The 24,685-nt window shown below is 39.6% G+C and overlaps 2 protein-coding genes and 1 pseudogene across 3 annotated transcripts in view; 1 reads left to right on the top strand and 2 right to left on the bottom strand.

Annotated features, from left to right (window-relative positions):
• The window catches only part of PP2D1 (protein phosphatase 2C like domain containing 1), a 27,677-nt gene extending 3,549 nt beyond the window's left edge, over positions 1–24,128 (top strand). Inside the window, exons 2-3 of one of the 2 annotated variants that reach the window (XM_003826180.5) lie at positions 6,638–7,704; positions 22,206–24,128. In XM_003826180.5, the coding sequence (XP_003826228.1) occupies positions 6,638–7,704; positions 22,206–23,008 (1,870 nt within the window). In that variant the 3' untranslated portion in view covers positions 23,009–24,128. Of the gene's footprint in view, positions 1–6,637; positions 7,705–18,238; positions 18,717–22,205 lie in introns of those variants that run through there. The other variant, XM_055109559.1, reaches the window with a different exon arrangement.
• Positions 11,414–11,536, bottom strand: LOC112439331 (U4 spliceosomal RNA; annotated as a pseudogene).
• The window catches only part of RAB5A (RAB5A, member RAS oncogene family), a 37,757-nt gene continuing 36,283 nt past the window's right edge, over positions 23,212–24,685 (bottom strand). Inside the window, exon 6 of the mRNA XM_003826178.4 lies at positions 23,212–24,685. Within this exon, the coding sequence (XP_003826226.1) occupies positions 24,567–24,685 (119 nt within the window). The 3' untranslated portion in view covers positions 23,212–24,566.

Below are 24,685 nucleotides of genomic sequence, written 5' to 3'. Positions count from 1 at the left end.
TAAGAGACCTGGTCTCCCTCTGTAACCCAGGTGGAGTACAGTGGCGCGATCACAGCTCACTGCAGCCTCAACCTCCTGGGCTCAAGCATCCTCCAGTGTCAGCATCCTGAGTAGCTGAGATTACAGGTGTGAGCTACAGCGCCCGCCCAGGGACAATTTTTTTCTTTGGTTGTCTTGTTTGTTTTGAGACAGAGTTTCACTCTTGTTGCCCGGGCTGGAGTGCAATGGCGTGATCTCGGCTCCCTGCAACCTCCACCTCCCGGGTTCACACGATTCTCCTGCCTCAGCCTCCCGAGTAGCTCGGATTACAGACATGAGCCACCACTCCTAGGTAATTTTGTATTTTTAGTAGAGACGGATTTCACCATGTTGGTCAGGCTGGTCTCAAACTCCCGACCTCGTGATCCGCCCTCCTCGGCCTCCCAAAGTGCTGGAATTACAGGCGTGAGCCACCGCGACCAACTTGTTTTTGTTTTTATTCAAAGTCTGAGACCGTAGGAGAAAGATGGCTGTGGAGTTCGCACATTACCCAGAAGGAAATTAAGAAGGAGCTTCAGAAGCTGATCCTCACAAGCAGACAGGCCCGCTGCCGCCAGTAACAGCCGCCGCCACCGAATGGTCGAGTTCTCCGGATGAAACATACCGTCCAGCGTGCTGGCGACCTACACTTGGATAGATGCAACCTTGAAAGAACTGAGCTTAGTAAAATAAGTCTATCCAGAGGCTAGAAGGAAGGGCACACATTTCAATTTTATAGGTTTTTACAGATATTAAAAGATCTGGCTATCGAGTTAAGGAGATTGGCAGCGCCACGTCTGGCAGAAAGGGGACTGGTGATTCCATGACCCCTGCAGTCACAGAAGTTACAACTAGGAGATTATTCGGACATAACGATTACTCCCACTCCTTCAGGGTTCATGAGGTCGTATTATATTCTATTTCCTGTTTCTTTTATTCTCTCTCTCTCTTTTTTTTTTTTTTGAGACGGATTTTTGCTCTTGTTGCCCAGGCTGGAGTGCAATGGCATGATCTCGGCTCACCACCACCTCCGCCTCCCGGGTTCAAGCGATTCTCCTGCCTCAGCCTCCCAAGTAGCTGGAATTACAGGCATACGCCACCACGCTTGGCTAATTTTGTATTTTTAGCAGAGACGGAGTTTCTCCATGTTGGCCAGGCTGGTCTCGAACTTCTGACCTCAGGTGATCCGACAGCCTCGGCCTCCCTAAGTGCTGGGATTACAGGCGTGAGCCACCGCACCTGGCCTCTATTTACTATTTCTTGAATGTATTTTTCAGTCAGTTACGTAAAGTTACATGCTTTTTCCTCCCCTGAAAAAAAAATCCTAAGTCTACATTTTTCACAACAGAGTCAGTCCTCCATATCTGAAGGTTCTGCATCTGTGAATTCAACCAACTTTGGATAGAAAATATTCCCAAAATACCTCCTAAAATAATAATACTAATAAACCAATACAACAATAAAATAATACAAATAAAAATACAGTATAAGAACTATTTACATAGCATTTACATTGATTATGTATATTCTATCAAGAGATGATTTAAAGTATACAGGAGGGCCCGGGTGCGGTGGCTTACGCCTGTAATCCTAGGACTTTGGGAGGCAGAGCTGGGCGGATCACTTGAGTCAGGAGTTCAAGACGAGCCTGGGCCAACATGGTGAAAACTCATCTCTACTAAAAATACAATATATATACGTGTGTGTGTGTGTGTGTGTGTGTGTATACATATATATGTGTATATATATGTATATATATACACACATACGTATATATATATTAGGCGGGCATCTGTAATCCCAGCTACTTGGGAGGCTGAGGCGAGAGAATTGCTTGAACACAGGAGGCAGAGGTTGCAGTGAGCCCAGATCACACAACTGCTCTCCAGCCTGCGCGACAGAGCAAGACTCCGTCTCAAATAAATAAATAAACAAGTATACGGGAGGGTGGATGCAGTAGCTCACACCTGTAATCCTAGCACTTTGGGAGGCTGAGGCAGGGCGGGTGGATCACATGAGGCCAGGAGTTCGAGACCAGCTTGGCCAACATGGCAAAAACCCATCTCTACTAAAAATGAAAAAATTAGCCGGGCGTGGTGGTGCACGCCTGTAGTTACAGCTACTATAGAGGCAGAGGTGGGAGGATGGCTTGAGCCCAGGAGTTCTAGGCCACTGCACTCCTGGGTGACAGAGTGAGGCAACATACAAGGAAGATGCAAATACTACGCCATTTATATCAGGGACCTAAGCATCCTTAGATTTTTGTATCCATGCATGGAGAGGGTGGTCTTGGAACCAAGCCCCACAGATACCTAGGGACGATGTATATTGTTTTGTTTTTCCATATTCAAACTTCCTGTCCATGACCTAGCATTTACCGAAAACATCAGATTTTAGGATGGTATGCAGAATGGGTCCCTACTTGCCTTCAGAAAATATATTTGTTTATTTGTTTGTTTTTGTTTTTGAACAGTGTCTCGCTCTGTCGCCCAGGCTGGAGTGCAGTGGCTTGATCTTGGCTCACTGCAACCTCCACTTCCTGGGTTCATTCAATTCTCCTGCCTCAGCCTCCCGAGTAGCTGAGATTACAGGTGTGCCATCACGCCCATCTAATTTTTGGGGTACTATTAGTAGAGACAGGGTTCCACCATGTTGGCTGGGCTAGTCCCAAACTCCTGACCTCAAGTGACCCACCTGCCTCGGCCTCCCAAAGTGCTGGGATTATGCGTGAGCCACTGCACAGGGCCAGAAAAGATCTTATATTCAAATTTATATTTGGAAAGATAGATAACATAATTACTATTGGGGCTGGGGTTTGTTGCCCAGGCTGGAGTACAGTGGCTTGATCTCAGCTCACCGCAACCTCCACATCCCGGGTTCAAGTGGGGTGGGAAGACAAAAACTTTCTTTTGTTTTCTACTTTGTATCCTTCTGCATTGAACTTAAGAACATGACGATGCATACATTTTATAATAAAATATATTTCATTATTATTATCATATTGTCATTATAATTAAATGGGTTAATTTCTTATCTAACTACCAACTATCTATAGAATATCAATAGATACTCAACTGTTGAATATCTATTATGTGTCTGAGATGTTTTAAGTACTTAGAGGCTCCAAGTATTCTTAGTGTCGTAGGCTCCATCCCTCATTACTCTAACACATTAAAAGGTACCCATCTCAAATACAATTTATATATGAACTGAGTTGAAGTTGACTAGTTTTTGTAATGTCACATTTCATAAATATTTATGGCTGGGCACAGTGGCTAATGCCTATAATCCCAGCACTTTGGGAGGCTGAGGCAGGTGGGTCACCTGAGGTCGGGAGTTCAAGACGAGCCTAACCAACATGGAGAAACCCTGTCTCTACTAAAAATACAAAATTAGCCAGGTGTGGTGGTGCATGCCTGTAATCCCAGCTACTTGGGAGGCTGAGGCAGGAGAAACGCTTGAACCCAGGAGGTGGAGGTTGCGGTGAGCCGAGACTGCGCCCTTATACTCCAGGATTGGCAACAAGAGCGAAACTCCGTCTCAAAAAAAATAAATTAAAAAAAATATATATATATATAAAGTTATTTATTTATTTATTTTTGAGACAGGGTCTCGATCTGTAGCCCAGGCTGGAGTGTCGTGGTGCAATCATGGCTCACTGCAGCTTCCACCTCCCAGGCTCAAGAAATCCTCCCACCTCAGCCTCCTGAGTAGCTTGGACTACAGGCATGCATACCATCACACCTGATTTTTTTTTTTTAATTGTTAATAGAGACGAGGCTTCACTATGTTGCCCAGGCTGGTCTCAAACTCCTGGCCTCAAGTGATCTCCCTGCCTTGGCCTCCCAAAGTGCTGGGATTATAGGTATGAGCCACTGCACCCAGCTAACTTTGATTTTTATCAAGTTTTAAAATATTTTGTAACCAAAGTATTTTTTTTCTGGTCTCTAACTTTTCATAGGCCCTTGAAAATATCTCATGCCCTAGAAATTGTACATGAAATGGATAAAAATGGCCCCAGGTGCCGAGTACAGTACTAGATGTTTCTGATAGGAAGGCGTATAAAATGATGCCTGCTTTCCAGAAATCTATCATCCAGCTCTACATCTTTTCTTTCCTATCCTCGCCCTGTACCTCTTTGTTGTAGTTTTTTAAAAAATTCTGTCCTTACTATCAATTCTTTTTCTTATTCTGCTGGGTTTTGGCATAATCCATTCATTTTCTTGTGAACTCTCTAATTAGAACACAAGTGTTTTAAGGCAGACGAAATGCAGTACAAAAGTAGTTACAATCATGCATCATTTAATGATGGGGATACTTTCTGAGAAGTGCATTGTTAGGCAATGTCACTGTTGTGTGAACGTCATAGAGTGTACTTACACAAACCTAGATGGTGCAGCCTACTAACACCTAGGCTATATGCTATAGCCTATTGCTCCTGGGCTACAAACCTGTACAGTGCGTTACTGTAGGGAATACTGTAGGCAATTGTAACACATGGAAAGTATTTGTGTACCTAAACACAGAAGAGGTACAATAAGACATTGTACAAAGAATTAAAAATGCAACATTTTAAAATAGGGGACTTACCATGAATAAAGCTTGCAGGACTGGAAGTCCCTCTGGGTGTCAATGAGTGAGTGATGAGTGTGAAGGTCTAGCACATTATTGCACACTACCGCAGATGTTATAAACCCGATACACTTAGGTTACACTAACCTTATAAACAATATTTTTTCTTCAATAATAAATTGATCTTAGCTTACAGTAACTTTTTACTTTGTAAACGTTTAAATTTTTACAACTTTTTGATTCTTTTGTAACATTTGGCTTAAAAGACAAAAACATTGTACAGCTGTACAAAAAGTACTTGCTTCATATCCTTATTCTAGGGGCTTTTTTCTGTTTTTAATTTTTTGATTAAAATTTTAACTAAAATTTTAAATTATTTATTTATTTATCTTTTGAGATGGAGTCTCACTCTGTCACCCAGGCTGGAGTGCAGTGGCGCCATCTCTGCTCACTGCAGCCTCCGCCTCCTGTCTCCTGGGTTCAAGCAATTCTCCCGCCTCAGCCTCCCAAGTAGCTGGGATTATAGGCATAAGCCACCACGCTCAGCTAATTTTTTGTATTTTTAGTAGAAACGGGGTTTCACCATGTTGGCCAGGCTGGTCTCGAACTCCTGACCTCAGGTGATCCACCCGCCTCGGCCTCCCAAAGTGTTGGGATTACAGGTGTGAGCCATCGCGCCCAGCTAAATTTTATTTTTATTAAAAAATTAAAATTATTTTTAAATTTTAAAACTTTTTAACCTTTTTTTTTAAAAAAAAACAAAACTAAAATACACACCTTGGCCTACACAGAGTTGGGATTGTGACTGTCTTTCATCTCCACATCTTGTCCCACTGGAAGGTCTTCAGGAGCAATAACACACGGAGTTGTCATCTATGTTAACAATGCCTTCTTCTGGAATACCTCCTGGAGGGCCTGTCTGAGGTTGTTTTACAGTTAATTTTTTTTTTAATATAAGGAGTTCACTCTAAAATAACAATAAAAAGTATACTATCATAAACACATAAGCCAGCCACATAGTAATTTATCATTATCAGGTATTACGTTCTGTACATACTTGTATTTGCTATACTTTTTTTTTTTCTTTTTGAGATGGAGTCTTGCTCTGTCACCCAGGCTGGAGTGCAGTGGCACCATCTCGGCTCACTGCAACCTCCGTCTCCCAGGTTCAAGCAATTCTCCTGCCTCAGCCTCCTGAGTAACTGGGATTACAGGCACCTGCCACCATGCCCAGCTAAATTTTTGTATTTTCAGTAGAGATGGGGTTTCACCATGTTGGCCAGGCTGGTCTTGAACTCCTGACCCCGTGATCAGCCCTCCTCAGCCTCCTAAAGTGCTGGGATTACAGGTGTGAGCCACCGCGCCCGAACTAGTTTTTGTATTTTTAGTAGAGACAGGGTTACACCATGTTGGCCAGGCTGGTCTTGAACTCCTGACCTCAAGTGATCCGCCCACTTCGGCCTCCCAAAGTGTTGGGATTACAGGCGTGAACCACCGTGCCTGGCCTTGTATTTGCTATACTTTTATTTGACTGGCAGCACAGTAGGTTTGTTGACACCAGCATCACAAAAACATAAGTGACATGTTGCACTTTATGACATTGAGACAACAATGATGTCACTAGGCAGTAGGAATTTTTTGGCTCCATTATAATCTTTTGGTACCACCGTTGCATATGGTCCATCATTGCCTGAAACATCATTATGCAATACATGACTGTATGTCCATATTAGAAATCAGAATCTCAGGTCTCAAATACATACTTTCGCATGTCTAAGGTAAAATACTGTGCTGATTTATCTGAGCATTTGCTTAGATGTCTAGCTGACTTTTTGGAATTTTTGCCTAATTTATTTCAGGGAGACACAGGTCAATCACCAGTTAATTGAGTACTTACATGTTTTTTGAGAAATATGACCCAGAATATTTAATCCTAGGCTTATATAAGATTGTGAGGAGCCAAATCAAATTGCAATGATAACAGCCTGCTTGAAGAGATTTTCGCTGCATCATCCTGGCATGTAAATATCTTTCATCCTGTTTGCAGAGTGTTTTGGAAATCAAGAGAATGGAATATGAAAACATCAACATTTGATTCAGATGAGGATATTCTACTTTTACCCAAAAGAAAACGTTTTAGAAAGAAAAAGTCAAGACCAGTGAGACACACCAAACGCCATGAAGAGGAGCAGGTCTATGAGCAAGGGACCACATTACCCTGTTCCATATGCAAGCACGAAATTGACCTAACTGGTATTTTTCTCCATAAGAAGCAACATGTAGCTCTGGCCACGCTGGGTTTCCAACGGATGGGTAGAAAGAAACCACAGCCCTCAGTGATTGCTGTTCAGAGACAGTTCATGATTTCTAAACTATTGTCATCTTTTACGTTCACTGAAAAAACCCTACAGAGCATTAATAATGCTTTTGAGCTGCTTTGGAAAAAACAAATACCAGCATACTATAAGATTTTTGATAACATTGACAGGAGTGTCATATATTCTCAAAAAATATGTCATCTGTTAATTAAAGGAGTGGGCATTTGTGAAGACAGGAATTCTACATGGAAAGCTGACATGAATGATAAATTCACTGTAGTGAGTAATTTTGGTAATAAACCTAATGTGTGTTTTTTTGGTTTGTTTGATGGACATCACGGTGCCTCAGCGGCAGAGTTGACATCAATGGAACTCCCAGTTTTACTTCTCCATCAGCTTTCCAAATTTGATCCTTCTTACCAAATGACAACTGATGAGCAACAAATAATCAATTCCTTTTACACTGTGTTTAGAGAAGAATACACAGCAATAGAAGACCTCTTTTCTGCCATAAACAAAACAGAAGCAGTGAGGTGTGAGTATGAGGACACACACAAAGCCTTTGCAAAAGCATTTTGGAGAATGGATAGGCTTTTAGGTCTTGGAAGAAAAGAAGTGTCCAGGGTTCAATGGAGTGGCTGCTCTGCAGTTACTTGTATATTGGAAGGCAAACCTAAAAGTCCTTACGCTCATAAGAATTGGAAAAGAAAAAATACCCATGATGGGTTGGCAGAGAGCTCCCCTTCCCAAGAGATGCCAAAAATAATTTCTGGAATATTACATGTTGCAAACACTGGTATGTACATTGAATAGCACCAAATAACACCTTTATGTTTTTGGTTCCTTGCAGCAAAACCCCTCATGCTTCCACAATTTTTTATTGTCTATTATTTAGTGACTTAGTACCTAGAAATTGCATTGATCAATATAAGAAACAACAAATAACCACAATTTAAATGCAGATTGCAGGCACAAAAATAATTGTAATTATTTTTTAAAGAGGCACAGATATGATATAATGTGACAAATATGTTAAAGTTTCCCAAAGGGGTAGCAACAGAGTGGTTGATAAGGATGAAAAGCAAAGTTACTACATATGCTTAAATCTGAACAAAATTAAAAACATTTTGTACACTTCCTTTTTTCAGAAAAATGGAAAGTTGTTTGCTCATTGTTAGTGTAGTTGTTTAAATTGGTCAATTACTCTGATAACTGTATTTGCAATAGGTCATTCTCATGCTCACTGGCCAAGTAGCATCTATTTCATCTCAGAGGGAATAATAATAGTTCATGCCTCAGTTTTATGAGCGTGTATTCTCTTCTTTAAGAAGTTACCTGTATTGTTTAAAGGTTATTTCAGGGAGTTTAGGAACTTGCCAAAATGGAAAGCTCAGAGGTAAAACTTTTTAGCAAAATTGACATGAGTTCCACACTGAGTTCCATGAGATACTTAACTACAGTTCTACTACCCTTTTCATAGATAGAATTATCATTAATGATAGTGTCCACTTACTGAATATTGAATACAGAGTAATTTCCTCATCTAGTCTTACAATAACTTTGATATCTAGTGATATCTAAGTATTGTTAACCCAATGTTTCAGATGAGAAATTAAAGCTAAAAAATGTGAGATAATTTGTTCAAGGTCTCAGAAGTAATAGGAATTGGAGTTGGAAATCAGTCCTACCATATCATGTTACCTCTTAAGGGGATTGTTTCCAAAGCCTGAGGAGGCTGGGCCTCCACGAGTGGGACTTTGTGGCAGAGACAGTGTTGCAAGGCTAGATAATCACAAAGAATACTACAACAAATGTCAAGGTGCCAGAAAGTCAGCCTGTTTCTGATCCAACCTGGTTCTGAGCCTGAAATGTCAAGGGCTCCAGACTAAACAATACCAAGAAAGCTAAGTGCATGTCCACTGCCTCACAGTCTTTGTCGTTTCTCAGGCTCTATGCTGAGGTTCCAAATACTTCATAGACATAATCATTACAGATTTAAGGCCAATCTGTGAACTGACCCATAGTCTTGGAATTGGGACCCCTATAGAAGATATCATTAATTATAAAAGTCTTTGTGAAATTAATATGACAAATTATGACATATTCAATAAGTGGATACTGTCATTAAATGTCTAGACACAGCTGTGGGTGGTGGCTCACGCCTGTAATTCCAGCACTTTGGGAGGCCGAGGTGGGTGGATCACCTTAGGTCAGGAGTTTGAGACCAGCCTGGCCAACATAGTGAAACCCCGTCTTTACTGAAAATACAAAAAAAAAAAAAAAAAAAAAAAAAAAAAAATTAGCCAGGCGTGGCAGGCGCCTGTAATCCCAGCTACTCAGGAGGCTGAGGCAGGAGAGTCGCTTGAGCCTGAGAGGCGGAGGTTGCAGTGAGCTGAGATCACACCACTGCACTCCAGACTGGGCAACAAAGAGAGACTCCGTCTCCAAAAAAATAAAAAATAAAAAAATGGCTGGGCGCAGTGGCTGACGCCTGTAACCAGCACTTTGGGAGGCCAAGGCGGGTGGATCACGAGGTCAGGAGATCGAGACCATCCTGGCCAACCTGGTGAAACCCTGTCTTTACTAAAAATACAAAAATTTTTCAAGAATTATTTTGTATTTTATAGAACAGGATTAATTATAGCAAGGGAATTAGGTTTCCTTGTTTAAAATTCATAATATATCAATGTCATCATGACTCTAGAATTTAAAAAAATTATTACCTTATAATGAAATATGAGTTCAATGATGAAGCCATTGAATACATGTGGAATTTGTGCATGTAGAAAAAGGTACTGCCAAACTCACATTCTTTTTAAAAATGTTTATCTATTTTATTGATACATAATAATTATAAATATTTATGGGGTACATGTGGCATTTTGATATATGCATATAATATGTAATGATCAAATCAGAGTATTTAAGATATTCATCACCTGAAATGTGTATTATTTCTTTGTGTTGGGAACACTTCAACTCTTCTAGCTATTTTAAGATATACAGTGAATTATTGTTAACTATAGTCACCCTAATGTGCTATCAAACACTAGAACTTATTCCTTGTCTCTAACTGTATGTTTGCACCTTTTTTTTTTTTTGAGACGGAGTCTCACTCTGTTGCCTAGGCTGGAGTGCAGTGGCGCGATCTCGGCTCACTGCAATCTCCGCCTCCTGGGTTTAAGCCATTCTCCTGCCTCAGCCTTCTGAGTAGCTGGGATAACAGGTGCATGCCACCACAGCTGGATAATTTTTGTATTTTTAGTAGAGACAGGGTTTCACCATGTTGGTCAGGCTGGTCCCGAACTCCTGGCCTCAGGTGACCCACCCTCCTCTGCCTCCCAAAGTGCTAGTATTACAGACGTGAGCCACTGTGCCTGGCCTATTTTTGTATTTTTAGTAGAGACAGGGTTTCAACATGTTGGTCACCCTGGTCTCGAACTCCTGACCTTGTGATCCGCTCATCTCAGCCTCCGAAAAGTGCTGGGATTACAGGGGTGAGCCACTGTGCCTGGCCTGTTTGTACTTATTAACCAACCTTACTTTATCTCCTCCTGCCCCGTCCCCAACCTTTCCCAATCTTTGGTAACCATCATTCTGCTTTACCTCATTGAGATCAACAATTTTTAGGACCCACATATGAGAGAGAACATGTAATGTTTGTCTTTCTGGTCTGGCTTATTTCACTTAACATAATGCCCTCAGTTCCATCCATGTTGCTACAAATGACAGAATTTCCTTCTTTTTCATGGCTTCATAGTATTCCGTTGTGTACATATACTATATTTTCTTTACCCATTCATCTACTGATGGACATTAAGTTGACCCTGTATCTTTACTATTGTGAATAGTGCTGCATAAAACGTGGGGGTGCAGGTATCTCCTTGATATCCATTGGCTACATACTCAGTAGTGGGATCTGCTCCCCATGACTCAAACATCTATCAGAACCCATCTCCAACATTGTTGATAAAATTTCAACATGATGTTTGGGGGGAACAAAAATACATACCATAGCAGGGCCTTTATTATGTTGAGATATGTTTCTTCTATGCCTAATTTGTTGAGAATTTTTATCATGAAGAGATGTTTAATTTTATCAGAAAAATTTGGGGGGCATTTATTGAGATAATCATATGGTATTTCTCCTTCATTCTGTTGGTAATGTGTCATATTTATTTTATTTTTAATGCTTGCTGTATTACAAGTCGTCATGGTGGGCTATTTATCATATTCAGTAGTGGGATCTGCTCCCCATGACTCAAACATCTATCAGAACCCATCTCCAGCATTGCTGATAAAATTTCAACATGATGTTTGGGGGGAACAAAAATACATACCATAGCAGGGCCTTTCTTCTGTTGAGATATGTTTCTTCTATGGCTAATTTGTTGAGAAGTTTTATCATGAAGAGATGTTAAATTTATCAAAAAAATGTTTGGCCATCTATTGAGGTTATCATATGGTATTTCTCCTTCATTCTGTTGGTAATGTGTCATATTTATTTTATTTTTAATGCTTGCTGTATTACAAGTCGTCACGGTGAGCTATGGGGAAAAGTTTTCAATTAGCAATAATCACAACGTGGCTAAACCTCACTGGCTATGATACTGCCTCTGCACAAAGCTTCACATTTATTGATTTCTGTGTGAACCATCCTTGCATCCCTGGAATAAATCCCACTTGATCACGGTGCTTTTTTTTAAAAAAAAAATATGTTGTTTGATTCAGCTTGCTAGTATTTTGTTGAGGATTTTCACATCTACATTCATCAGGGATATTGGCCTATAGTTTTCTTCTTTGTTGTGTGTTTTCTGATTTTGGTATCCAGGTAATGCTGGGCTCATGGAATGAGTTAAAAAGAATTCCTTCCTCTTCAATTTTCTGAAACAGTTTGAGAAGAATTGGTGTTAATTCTTTTTTATAAGTTTGGTAGAATTCAGCAGTGAAGCCATCTGGTCCCGGGCTTTTCATTTGGGGGACTTTTTATTACTGACTCAATCCTGCTACTTGTTATTGGTCTGTTCAGGTTTTCTATTTCCTCCTGGTCCAATCTTGGTAGGGTTGTAAGTGTCCACGTGTTTATCCATTTCCTCTAGGTTTTCTAATTTGTTAGGGTATAGTTGTTCAAATAGTCTCTAATGATCTTTTGTTTTTTAGTGGCATCTGTTGTAATGTCTCCTTTTTCATTTCTGATTTTTTTGGGATTTTCTCTCTTTTTTCTTGTTTAGGCTAGCTAATAGTTTATTGACTTTTAAAATCTTTTCATAAAAACAACCTTTTGTTTTATTGCTCCTATGTGTATTTTTTTAGTGTCTACCTTGGTTAATTCTGCTCTGATCTTTATTTTTTTCCTTCTATTAATTTTGAGTTTGGTTTGTCCTGGATTTCCTAGTTTCGTGCAGTGCATTGTTACGTTGTTTATTTGGAGTTTATTACTATAAATTTCCCTATTAGTATCACTTTTGCTGCATCCCATAGGTTTTGGTATGTTATATTTTGATTTTCATTTGTTTCAAGAAGTTTTTGATTTCCTTTTTAATTTCTTCACTGACCCTATGATTGTTGAGGAGCACGCTGTTTAATTTCCATGTATTTGTACAATTTCCAATGTTCCTCTTGCTATTGATTACTAGTTCTATTCCATTGTGGTATGAAAAGATACTACTTTTAAAAAATCATATATGTCTCTAACTTTTGAACAAATGGCATACAGTTATAATAACTTATATCCATGCCTGCTAATTGCAACATCTGTGCCATTTTGGAGTTGGTTTCAATTGATTGACTTTTCACTTATCATGGGTGTTATTTTCCTTCTTATTGGCATGCCTGGTGTACTAGTTTCCTAAGGCTGCTGTCACAAGTTACCACGAACTTGGTGGCTTAAAACAGCAAACATTTATTCTCTCATGCTTCAGGAGGCCAGATGCCTGAAGTCAAGGTGTTCACAGGGCCATGCCTCTTCTAGGGTAGAATCCTTCCTTGGGTCTTCCAGCTTATGGTGGCTCCAGGCATTCCCTCACCCACAGCTGCATAATTCCAGTCTCTGCCTTGATTTTCACATGGCATTTTACTGTTCCACCCATGTGTCTCTACTCTGTGTATCTCTTACAAAGACATTTCTCATTGGAATTTGGGCCCGCCTGGATAATCCAGAATGGTATCATTTTGAAATCCTTAACTACAACCGCAAAAACTTTTTTTTTTTTTTGCCAATAAGAACACATTGACAGGTTGTGGGTGTTAGGAGTAAATGTGTGTTTTTGGATATATGGTCTTCAGCTTTGTTTTGGGATGAAATTACTTGGAAATAGTTTGATCCTTTTAGATCCTGTTTTTGTAATTTATTAGGCAAGTCCAGGGCAGTGTTGAGTTTGGTCCAATTATTCTCTACTACTGAGGCAAAACATTCCTAAGCATGCTACCTAATGATTCACGAATTAATATCTTTTCAGTCTGGCTGGTTGGAACAGGAATTATTCTCCAGCCCTATGAGTCCTCAGCAATGCTCCCTCTAATCCTTTTCAAATGTTTCTTTTCCCAGTGTTGTGGAGTTTCCTCACACACATGTATTCACCAGTACCCATCTAAACACTTGAGAAAGACTCACTTGAGAAAGACCCTTGAAAGATATCTGGAATACTCTGTGCCTTCTTTTCTCTCTGGTATTCTGTCCTCGGCAAGCTCTAGCTGCATTGGTTTCCCTGGACTCTTGGCTCTGTCTCTTCAAAACAGATGAAAGTGTAAATCCAGTCACTGTTATTGTATCTTGACCAGAAAGATAAGAAATTCCATATAATGTATGTTTAGGGGAATTATTTGAGAGATGTGTCATCCAGAGTACTGCATTTCCTCCTGCCTGGTGTCTGCCTGTTGACACTATCAATATGTACTAAGTGATCCATTTGAGGATTTCAGACTACAAATACATGAAGGTTGGTGGTTTCACATTCTTTGTTTTGCAGAGATGGGGTGTTGTTATATTGCCCAAGCTGGTCTCAAACTCTTGGACTCAAGTGATCCTCCTATTTGGCCTCCCAAAGTGCGCTGATGCTTTGATGAGCTTTAATCTTCTAATGTATTAAACATGTGATTATCCTTTCCTCACAGGATTACAGATGTGAGCTACAATGTCAAGCCAGTTCCAAGTTCTTTGTAGCTTCCTTTCTTCCCTCTTTCTCTCTTTGGCGTAATTTGAAATAGTCATTTTTTCTGTAGTCTGTGTGGTGGCAACAGGCATAGGTTTATTTTTGGTTCACTGTTTCGGTGAGGCCATCATCCTCTGGGGTCCTAGCTTTGTTGTGGTGAGTCATTTAGTCTTCCCCATCTTGGACAATCCCTAGGTTTTGTCTCCTGTTTCATAAACCTGTGATTTTTTTTTTTAAGACAGAATTGGGCCTGGTGCAGTGGCTCACTCCTGTAATCCCAGCACTTTGGGAGGCCAAGGTGGGTGGATCACAAGGTCAGGAGTTCAAGACCAGCCTGGCCAACATGGTGAAACCCAATCTCTACTAAAAAATACAAAAATTAGCCGGGGGGTGGGCACCTGTAATCCCAGCTACTTGGGAGGCTGAGGCAGAGAACTGCTTGAACCTGGGAGGTAGAGGTTGCAGTGAGCTGAGATCGCACTACTGCACTCCAGCCTGGGCGACAGAGCGAGACTCCATCTCAAAACAAACAAACAAACAAACAAACAAACAAACAAACAAACAGTCTTGCTCTGTTATCCACACTGGAGTAGAGTGGCTCGATCTTGGCTCACTGCAACCTCCACCTCCCGGATTCAGGGTCCAAGCGATTCTCCTGCCTCAGCCTCCCAAGGAGCTAAGATTACTGGCATGTGCCACCATGCCCAGCTAATTTTGTTTTATGTAAAGACGGGGTTTCACCATGTTGGCCAGGCTGGTCTCAAACTCCTGACCTTAAGTGATCCACCCGCTTTGGCCTCCCAAAGTGCTGGGATTATAGGTATGAGCCACTGCACCTGGCCACCTTGTGAAAATTTAATGTGGATTCGGCTCAATACGTGGTCTCAGGTAAAAGCTGGTTTCTTCTCTTGGTATACCTGAATTTAGTCATTATTCGTCTTGAGTATTTTGCACTTTCTGCTATATTATCCAGGATATTTACTTGTTCTCAGTGGAAGGGTCAATCTAAGACCCAGACTGCCCCATTACTGCTCCTTTTTGAGTGCTTTAGTGTATCTGTTATTCCAATATCTTTATGTCTAGATTGTACATTTGTTAATAATTCTTTTTAATGAGGCCCTGTAAACTACTTTTATTTCTAGTGTCCTAGCTTTCTGTCTCATAAGCTCACAGTAGATTCAGAGACCAGGCACAACTTTACCCACCATTTCACAACTTTACCCACTATTTCTCTATTATTCTTTTTCTTTTTCTTTTGAGATGAGGTTTTGCTATGTAGCCAGGAGTGCAGTGGTTATTCTTAGGCTCACTCAGAGGATACTGCAGCCTGGAACCCCTAGCCTCAAGCAGTCCTCCTGCCTCAGCCTCCCAAGTAGCTAGGCCTTCAGCCTCCTGCCTCAGCCTCCCAAGTAGCTAGGCCTTCAGCCTGCGCCACCACAGCTGGCTATCACAATTTTTAAATTGGTGGCCACCTGAAGCCCCCTTCCCTTCTCAAGACTGCCATGTCACTCCTTTCATCTAATCTTCAAAATCTGTGAGGAAAGGATAATCACATTTTTAATATATCAGAAGACTAAAGCTCATCAAAGCATTATACAAGGTTATATAACCAGTGAGTGAGCCAGGACTCCAGTCTTCCAGGCTTGAAGTCTGGTTACTTCAAATGAACAGTACTAGCTTTCTCCTGTTTTTAGGATATCTTCATTTTTATGTGGACCTTTCTGTCTTCATTCATCACTAATGCGGTATTTGCAGACCTAAGTTGTCTTTCTTCTCTAGATGTGATTGTTTCCATGGGTGTGAAAATGTGTTCATTTGGACTAGTTTAATAAGTTGCTTTTAAAATTATCCCCATCCCTACCGTTTTCCTCTAAAGTCTAATTCAACTCCAGAATCTCCTTCAATTTTGTGCAGGAAAAAAGCCAAATTCTTAACACTGACATTTTATATACCTTCCCTTCCCCTTCTCCGTTTTTTTTGATGGTGGTGCTGAGGAACTCTCACATGCTTACGAACCTGATTCTGAGAACACATTCAACAAATATTTCACACATAGTTGAGACTTGTGCGTAATATAGTTAGGCTTTAGGGGTACAATGGTGAGCAATGAACAATGGACATGAATTTCATGATCACACATCTATAAAACAAAAGGACATTTTGAACATCCAATGAAAGCTAGTTCAACATGAGTAAGACTCTTATGCTAACCATTCTTAGGAAGTCACAAAGCTCCTGTCCATGCATAAAATTAAACAAATTCAGCCTCTTTTGCTGAAACTACAGCACTGAAGAAAAACTGGATACAGACTGTTTCCCCTAACCTTGTTTACATGCAATCCTAATTTACCTATGCTCCTTTACAATTGTAATTTTTCCTTTCCCCAGTAACTATTTCAATTTTCCCTAAGTTCCAAGTTACCACTGCCTACTATCTTAAGCCTGTAATTCTACTTCGCATTTTCTTATAATTCTTTTATAAATGGGTCTGAAATGAAACATTTTTCATTTCCCCTCAATTTCTTTTGAATAGCCTCTCTACCTGCTTTTCTCTTCTTGGAACACTAAATAACCTCTAAGTGTCTACCTCTTAAATTAGCTTATTGAGTTTCACAATAACTTTGACAAATAACACTGCAGGTGAAAACCTGTTACTTAGTGAAATAAAGTGACCTAATGAAGGCCACATAGACAAAAGTTTGGGGTTAAAGTCTGACTGTCAGGCTCCTAAATCCTTCCACTCCCCATACTGTTTTTCTACACCAAACTGTCCTTATTACCCCTGGCAACGTTGTGCATCCTAGGTGTGTTTTTATTTTTCCTGCTTCACCCATCACGTATATAGGTATGTCTTTTTCTGACCACCACATAAAGTTTCTTTTCCTCTTCTCTCATTCTTTCTTTAAACTCTCTTGTTTTAATCAACACTAAGTCACCTTTCTGGCTTTATCTGAGAAAAATGCTGATATTGCCTACTCAGCTCTAGAATTCCCTGGTTGGGATTCCAGAGTTCACTCTGTAAGTTTACTGGACTTTTCCTTTTCACAAAAGTCAGTGATAACCCAGTAATTGCAGGAGGCAGCCACATCATTACCCTCTGCATAAGAAACACTGTACCTGACTATGCCACTTTAAAAAGGCTTGAGCATCATCTCAAAGCGGCTCTTTTTAATCCCCAAGATTATTGTTCCTAAACACATTGCTCTTCCAGTAATCCTGTTCCATTTTTGTTCTGATCACATTTTCTGAAGAGCGCAATCTCTCCAAATACTGAAAGCTGTTACCTTTGTCTAGGAATTCATTTATGCTTAGATTAAAATTGTGTAGTGGTCTTCAACACAGTTCATTGCTTGGTTAGCTGTTCGCATTTCCTCCAAACAGATGTTACCAATAAACTTTTTTAAAAGCCAAATTGTCCTTTCTCTTAAACTATTGAAGGCTGGTTCCTCTCCACTTCTCCAGACTATGTGGACATAACAGTGATACTTAATAATCTTCCTCTACTTGCAGTGAGCCGAGATCGCACCACTGCACTCCAGCCTGGGCAACAGAGCAAGACTCCTCAAAAAAAAAAAAAAAAAATCTTCCTCTAATTTCCCATCTTCATGGAAACCTTTTGTTCATTATTCTGTTCAAGCTTTCAGTTTAATATAGCACTTGACTTCAAACACCGTTTGTAGCTGACAGCATATGCCACTCATTGTTACAAAATGAAACTATTGACTCTGCACATCTAGTTTTTTAGTTCGTTCTATTAGTAGTCTTCCTGATGAATCTCACCCTCTGCTTCCTGGGTTATATACACAAATAGTTAAGAAACGCTGGCTACTTCTTCTCCTTCACTTTTTCTTTCCTTCATGCACCATTCATACAGGTAAAGAATGTGCTGCTGGGTGCAGTGACTGGCACCTGTAATCCCAGCATTTTGGGAGGATCGATTGAGCCCAGGAGTTTGAGACCAGCCCGGGCAACATAGCAAAAGCCTGTCTCTACGAAAAAATGTAGAAATTAGCCAGGTGTGGTGGAACATGCCTTTAGTCCCAGCTCTCGGGAGGCTGAGGTGGGAGGATCACCTGAGCCCAGGGAGGTCAAGGCTGCAGTAAGCCGTGATCATGCCACTGCACTCCAGCCTGGGTGACTGAGTGAAACCCTGTCTCGCATTATCTCCCTTTTTAACAGGTAGAGGAAGAACTGCAACCAGGATTTAATGTCCTTTCTCCTAGAATATTTTATTGTGCTGAATCCAAAGGATGTTCACAAGTAATAAAGTGGGCCAACATGGTATGTCCTACTCTGTAGCACAGGAAAAAAAAAAAAAGGCAAATAGTGCATAACGCTACACTTGTCAAGCTCTCTGCAGAGGTAACTAAAATAAAAATAACCTGTTTACCATCCTTCCATTGTAAGTACATATTTCTATTAAATTATTTTCAAATCACATACTAGGAAAATAATGCTTTTTCTTTTTGCTAAATGGCCTTTGACTTGCCACATGCAAATAAACATTTACAAAGTCAATGGATTTGACTATTGTGAGCCAAACTATGTCCCTTTCGTTTTCAGAGCTATGGCCGCACAATTCATATGTATGCACACACGTAAAAATTTTTCTCATTTAAGAGGTACTGAACCATATGTACTAACAATTCCATTTACTCAGTTGGCACATTAAGTGCCACTTCATGTTGTCTTGCTGATTCAGTAATAATTTATAATCCAGCAAAAGTCAAGATTTTACTGACTTATGTTCTGCAAAATCTAAGTCGAATAATCAACAGTAAGACAAGTTAACACACAATATTAATAACCAAACTATAAAGAAATGAGGGGCCATATAGCCTTTAGAACTATGTATGTAAAGTTTCCAAAATGTTTTTCACAAACACCATCTTTTAGTCCCAATCCAGTAGCTCAGCTATTAAAAATTCCTATTATATAAATGAGACAACAGTTTCTGTCTATATCTGATACTAATGCTTTACCAATTTAGGCTTTTTTTGAGTCTCACTCTGTCGCACAGGCTGAAGTGCAGTGATGCGATCTCGACTCACTGCAACCTCTGCCTCCCGGGTTCAAGCAATTCTTGTGCCTCAGCCTCCTGAGTAGCTGGGATTACAGGTGTGCACCATCACGCCCGGCTAATTTTTGTATTTAGTAGAGACAGAGTTTCACCATGTTGGCCAGGCTGGTCTCGAACTCCTGGCCTCAAGTGATCCTCCTGCCTCAGCCTCCCAGAGTGCTGCAATTACACGCATGAGCCACCACACTGGCCACCAATTTAGACTTTCCAATTATACCACTATACTAGTTGCATGGACCTCAACCTTTTTTTTTTTTTGGGGAGTCTTGCTTTGTCACCCAGGCTGGAGTGTAGTGGCATGACTTCGTATTACTGCAACCTCCACCTCCTGTGTAGAGGCGGTTCTTGTGCCTCAGCCTCCCGAGTAACTGGGATTACAGGTGTGCATGCGCCACCATGCCCTATCGGGGGAACCACCCCCAATATTTCATGTAGGTTCTTTCCTATTTCCCTAAGTGTCCGTCGGTCTCAGAAATAAAGGGAAAGAGTACAGTAAAGACAGAAATTTTAAAGCTGGGTGTCCGGGGGAGACATCACACGTTGGCAGGTTCCGTGATGCCCCCTCAAGCCACAAAACCAGCAAGTTTTTATTAGAGATTTTCAAACGGGAGGGAGCGCACGATAAGTTGTGGGTCACAGAGATCACATGCTTCACAAGGCAATAAAATATCACAAGGCAAACGGGGGCAGAGCGAGATCACAGGACCTGGGTGAAATTAAAATTGCTAATGAAGTTTTGGGCATGCATTGTCATTGATAACATCTTATCAGGAGACAGGGTTTGAGAGCAGGCAACAGGTCTAAAATTTACTAGGCAGGAATTTCCTCATCCTAAAAGGCCTGGGGGTGCTACAGGAGACTGGGGCTTATTTCATCCCTTATGTGCAACCGTACAAGAGACATTCCCAGAGAGGCCATTTCAGAGACCTCCCCCTAGGAATGCATTCTCTTTCTCAGGGCTGTTCCTTGCTGAGAAAAAGAATTGAGCGGTATTTCTCCTATTTGCTTTTGTAAGAAGAGAAATATGGCTCTGTTCCGCCCAGCTCTCAGGCAGTGATACCTGATGGTTATCTCCCTTGTTCCCTGAACATCGCTGTTATCCTGCTCTTTTTTCAAGGTGTCCAGATCTCATATTGTTCAAACACACATGCTTTATCAACAATTTGTGCAGTTAACGCAATCATCACAGGGTCCTGAAGCGACATACATCCTCAGCTTATGAAGATGACAGGATTAAGAGATTAAAGACAGACATAAGAAATTATGAGTATTGACTGGGGAAGTGATAAATGTCCATGAAATCTTCACAATTTATGTTCAGAGATTGCAGTAAAGACATGCGTAAGAAATTATAGAAGTATTAACTTGGGGAACTAATAAATGTCCATTAAATCTTCACAATTTATGTTCTTCTGCCATGGCTTCAGCCAGTCCCTCTGTTCAGGGTCCCTGACTTCCCGCAACAATGCCCGGCTAATTTTTTTGTGTTTTTAGTAGAGATGGGGCTTTGCCATATTGCCCCAGCTGGTCTCAAACTTCTGGCTTCAAGTGATTTGCCTGCCTCAGCCTCCCAAAGAGTGGCGATTACAGGTGTAAGCCACCATACCTGGCCTTGGACCTCAACCTTCTAAGCCTAAATACGTAAAAAACTGTGGGCCTAGAATTGAACTCCCCCTGCAAGCAACTAAATGATCCCAGGTACAATATCATATTTAAAACCAGAATATTCTATGTAAATTTGGCTTCCTATTCCAGGAATTTTAAATCTCAAAGATGTTATAATATTCAAATATCATTAACCCCATCTCAGAAGTTTAATAACTTTCTATAAATCACAAATGATTTAATATCAAGAAAAACAATATGTAATTATATGTAATTTAAAAAATACGTAATTATATTCCTAAAAACTTGGGGAAAATCAATTTTTCCTAACAAACTAAAAAAATTCAGTGGTTCTTAAAAAATACACCAAAAAAAGTTACAGTAATATATAACCACCCTGCAATCTGTTCAGATCATGTTTAAACTGTAAGATTTCAATGAAGCACACCATCACAGATTCATTTGAACCACGGACAAACTACAATCAACTTTTAAGATTTCAGTTTCCAACCAAAGGGTTTAATGTTGGCTGCCTATTATTCATGTAATACATTAATAACATATTTCTCCACAGGAATGATTTTTTTTTTTTTTTTTTTTTGAGGCAGATTTTTGCTCTTGTTGCCCAGGCTGGAGTGCAATGGCATCATCTCAGCTCACCACAACCTCCACCTCCCAGGTTCAAGCAATTCTCCTGCCACAGCCTCCCAAGTAGCTGGGATTACAGGCACATGGCCACCACGTCCGGCTAATTTTTTGTATTTTTAGTAGAGATGGGGTTTCTCCATGTTGGTCAGGCTGGTCACGAACGCCTGACCTCAGGTGATCCGCCCACCTCAACCTCCCAAAGTGCTGGGATTAAAGGCTTGAGCCACCACACCTGGCCGATTGACTTAAATTTTAGAATCTACACATTATAGCAACCTAGTTAAGACTACATTAATAGTGACATTCTAATTTTTTCATCACCCATGACCTAAGTACATTCAAGTTTTAACTTGTACTGGTTACACAACTGTCATTCTGTTTTTTAAAAAAATCAAAGTTTGTGTTTTAAATTGAAAAAGCATTTATCTTAAAAACATTTAAAAATCTGCTAGATGGAATACATGTTGGCTATAAAAAAGTTCAACTCATGACTCTGCAATGTGAGTAATATTAAGTCATTTCATTTCAAAATTTAGAAGTTACTTTGCATTATCTGTAATGTTAATACTAAATGTAATAGTTTTAAACACTAAAAGTTGCTTAACAAATGAGGGATAAATTGACCTGTTTGAAATCTGTATTTACTGTAAATCATTCAGTAGTGATATATTACACATATTTAAACAGTACTTTTACATAGCCTGCTTTCTGTTTAGCATTGAAACACAGAATTTACTAAAGTTAGCAGTAGATTTTGATACAATTGGTTATCCCTAGGATAAAAATTTCTTCTTTTAAAAAATAATCTTTTAGGTAATGTGCAAGCAGTCTTATGCAGAAATGGGAAAGGTTTTTGCCTAACCAAAGAACATACTACACGAAACACAAATGAAAGAAGAAGAATACTTCAGAATGGAGCAGTCATTAGTTCAAATGAACCATACGGGCTTGTAGAGGGCCAAGTAAAAACTACACGAGGACTTGGATTTCATGGAAATCTCAAGCTGAAAAAATCCATTATCCCAGCACCTCAAACTATTTCTGTCCCTATAGATGACCTATGTCAATTCCTTATTTTAGCTACTAATGGACTTTGGGAAGTTTTGGATAAAGAGGAAGTTACTGCCCTGGCAATGACAACATTTCACATGTATAAAGAAACATACTGTCCTATCATACCTAACAAATCACCATCCAAAGGGCCTCTGCTTTTTTCAACCAGTGAACCAAACCTTACTAAATCACAGAGTAATATCCACGTATTGTTTCAGTATAAATCTGTATCTGAAGTACGTGTGTCAACTACAAATTCCAAAGAAAATTTATCCGATTCAAACTATTCTAAATACTGTATTTATAACCCTGAGAATGTAGAAACATTTCCAGCAGAAACGACTCATCGTAAACCTTGCAGTGAAAAAGTAACTGACAGACCAACTAGTGTAAATGATGTGGCAACAAATGAAAAAGAATCAGACACTAAGAGTTTCTATGAAGGCGCAGCTGAGTATGTTAGCCATGAACTTGTAAATGCTGCTTTACTGGCTGGCTCCAGAGACAACATTACAGTTATGGTAATATTTCTCAATGGAAGTGAATATCAGCTTCTGACATAAAAAATAAAGTTCCAATTATCCAGAGCACCAAAATATAAAGCGATTCTTCAATGATCCAGCTATTAGGATGATTCATCAATACCATGCAAATAATTTTATGAACATAGTAAAGAAAATATAAAAGCGGATACTAGGTCATATAGTATCATTTATATATATTCACTGTTTTATGCCAAAAAAAAGGAAAAGAGAAAAGCCGATACTTGCTTTTTATACCACTTTATTCCAACCTGAGCACCTCAATATAAAACTAAACACTGGTGAACCGTTTTCCTAATTCTGCATTATCATAAATGTACAAGTTCTCCTAGCAGTCCAACACTTAAATAGATTAAATCATCTCTGACACATGGTAGCTTTCATATAATGAAAATACCTAAAATAATTAGTGCAATATACTGAACTGATCAAAATAAAATGAACTTTGGAAAGGAAGGCTGCAAGATTGTTACTAACATATTGCAATACTTTATGTTACAAATTACGGGTACATTGTTTATTATGGTTCTAGCCATGGAGGAACAACTGAAGCCCCTTCCTGTCAAAGGGGGAGAGAGAAATAATTAGCTGTTTTAGTAACAGTACATTTTGTATACTTTTAAGCAACTCTTAAATATTACAGAAAAGTAATACAGATATGGAGACTACAATGCAGTACCCTATTTACAGTACAGCTGAAGATCAAATTTAAAATAATCAAGTTTGAATATACATAATTGTTAGTGCATTGACTATATTATGTCAAAAGGGAACAAAAGCCCCCTCCCCACCCCAAACAACAAAACCTGTGTAATGGCCAGCGGTGATTAATTAGAAATCACAGACACCTGGTTTATTTCATTTTTGTTAAAGAACTCACATGTTTGAAAGGAACACTGTCCATTAAGGTGCATTTATTAGTTCTCAAAATTCCTAAAACAAGATGGGGTTGCATTTGATTTTTACCTCATTTAAAAAAAAAAAAAACCAGACTGGGTATAATTAAGATACCATTAATACTCTTCCCCACCCCTGACCTTGTATATGTGGGATTATTTTCTTGTGGTTAATTTATTAAAATGTGGAATGTGCATTTTAAATACAGGTACCAGGAGAAATGAACATGTGCCTGAATACTATGGCTAAACATCATAAATAACTTTAGAATCTCCTTCTAAACAAAGAATGTTTTTGAAAAGCCCAAATTAGTAAGTTCCAATTTTTTTTTTCACAGGTGACTACTGTACCAGTGTGGAGAAATGGGCTGGTTAACTGTGTGGGTCCAGACAGTCATTTGTCTATATTCCTAGTGATGAGAAATTATTCCCCCTAACCTTCCAATGAAACAAGTGTCCACATAGTTCTCATTTTTCCCTATTGTTGAAACATTAGTGAGAGGGACCCATGCATGTTATTAAAAATTAAGTTCAAAACACTTAAAATAATTCTGTATTAGAAACTTGACTCTATCATAAGTCTCTTCTTTTGGAAGTCATACTGGGCTGGTTAAATGCTCCAATTCCATTGTTATTAACATTTAGGAAGCAGACGACTATTCCAGCTAGTTCAAACTAGAGGTTTAGTTACTACAACACTGATTCCTGGTTGGTTGTGTGGGTTCGGTAAGGTCTACTCCTCCTCTTCCTCTGGCAGAATTTGCTCCTGGATTTTGTGGTTCATTCTTTGGCAATTTTTTAG

Source organism: Pan paniscus, chromosome 2 (genome assembly GCF_029289425.2).
Source record: "Pan paniscus chromosome 2, NHGRI_mPanPan1-v2.0_pri, whole genome shotgun sequence".
In the NCBI taxonomy this organism is placed as follows: domain Eukaryota; kingdom Metazoa; phylum Chordata; class Mammalia; order Primates; family Hominidae; genus Pan; species Pan paniscus.
The sequence above is the reverse complement of the archived record's forward strand: the minus strand, read 5'-3'. Positions and strand labels throughout refer to the sequence as shown.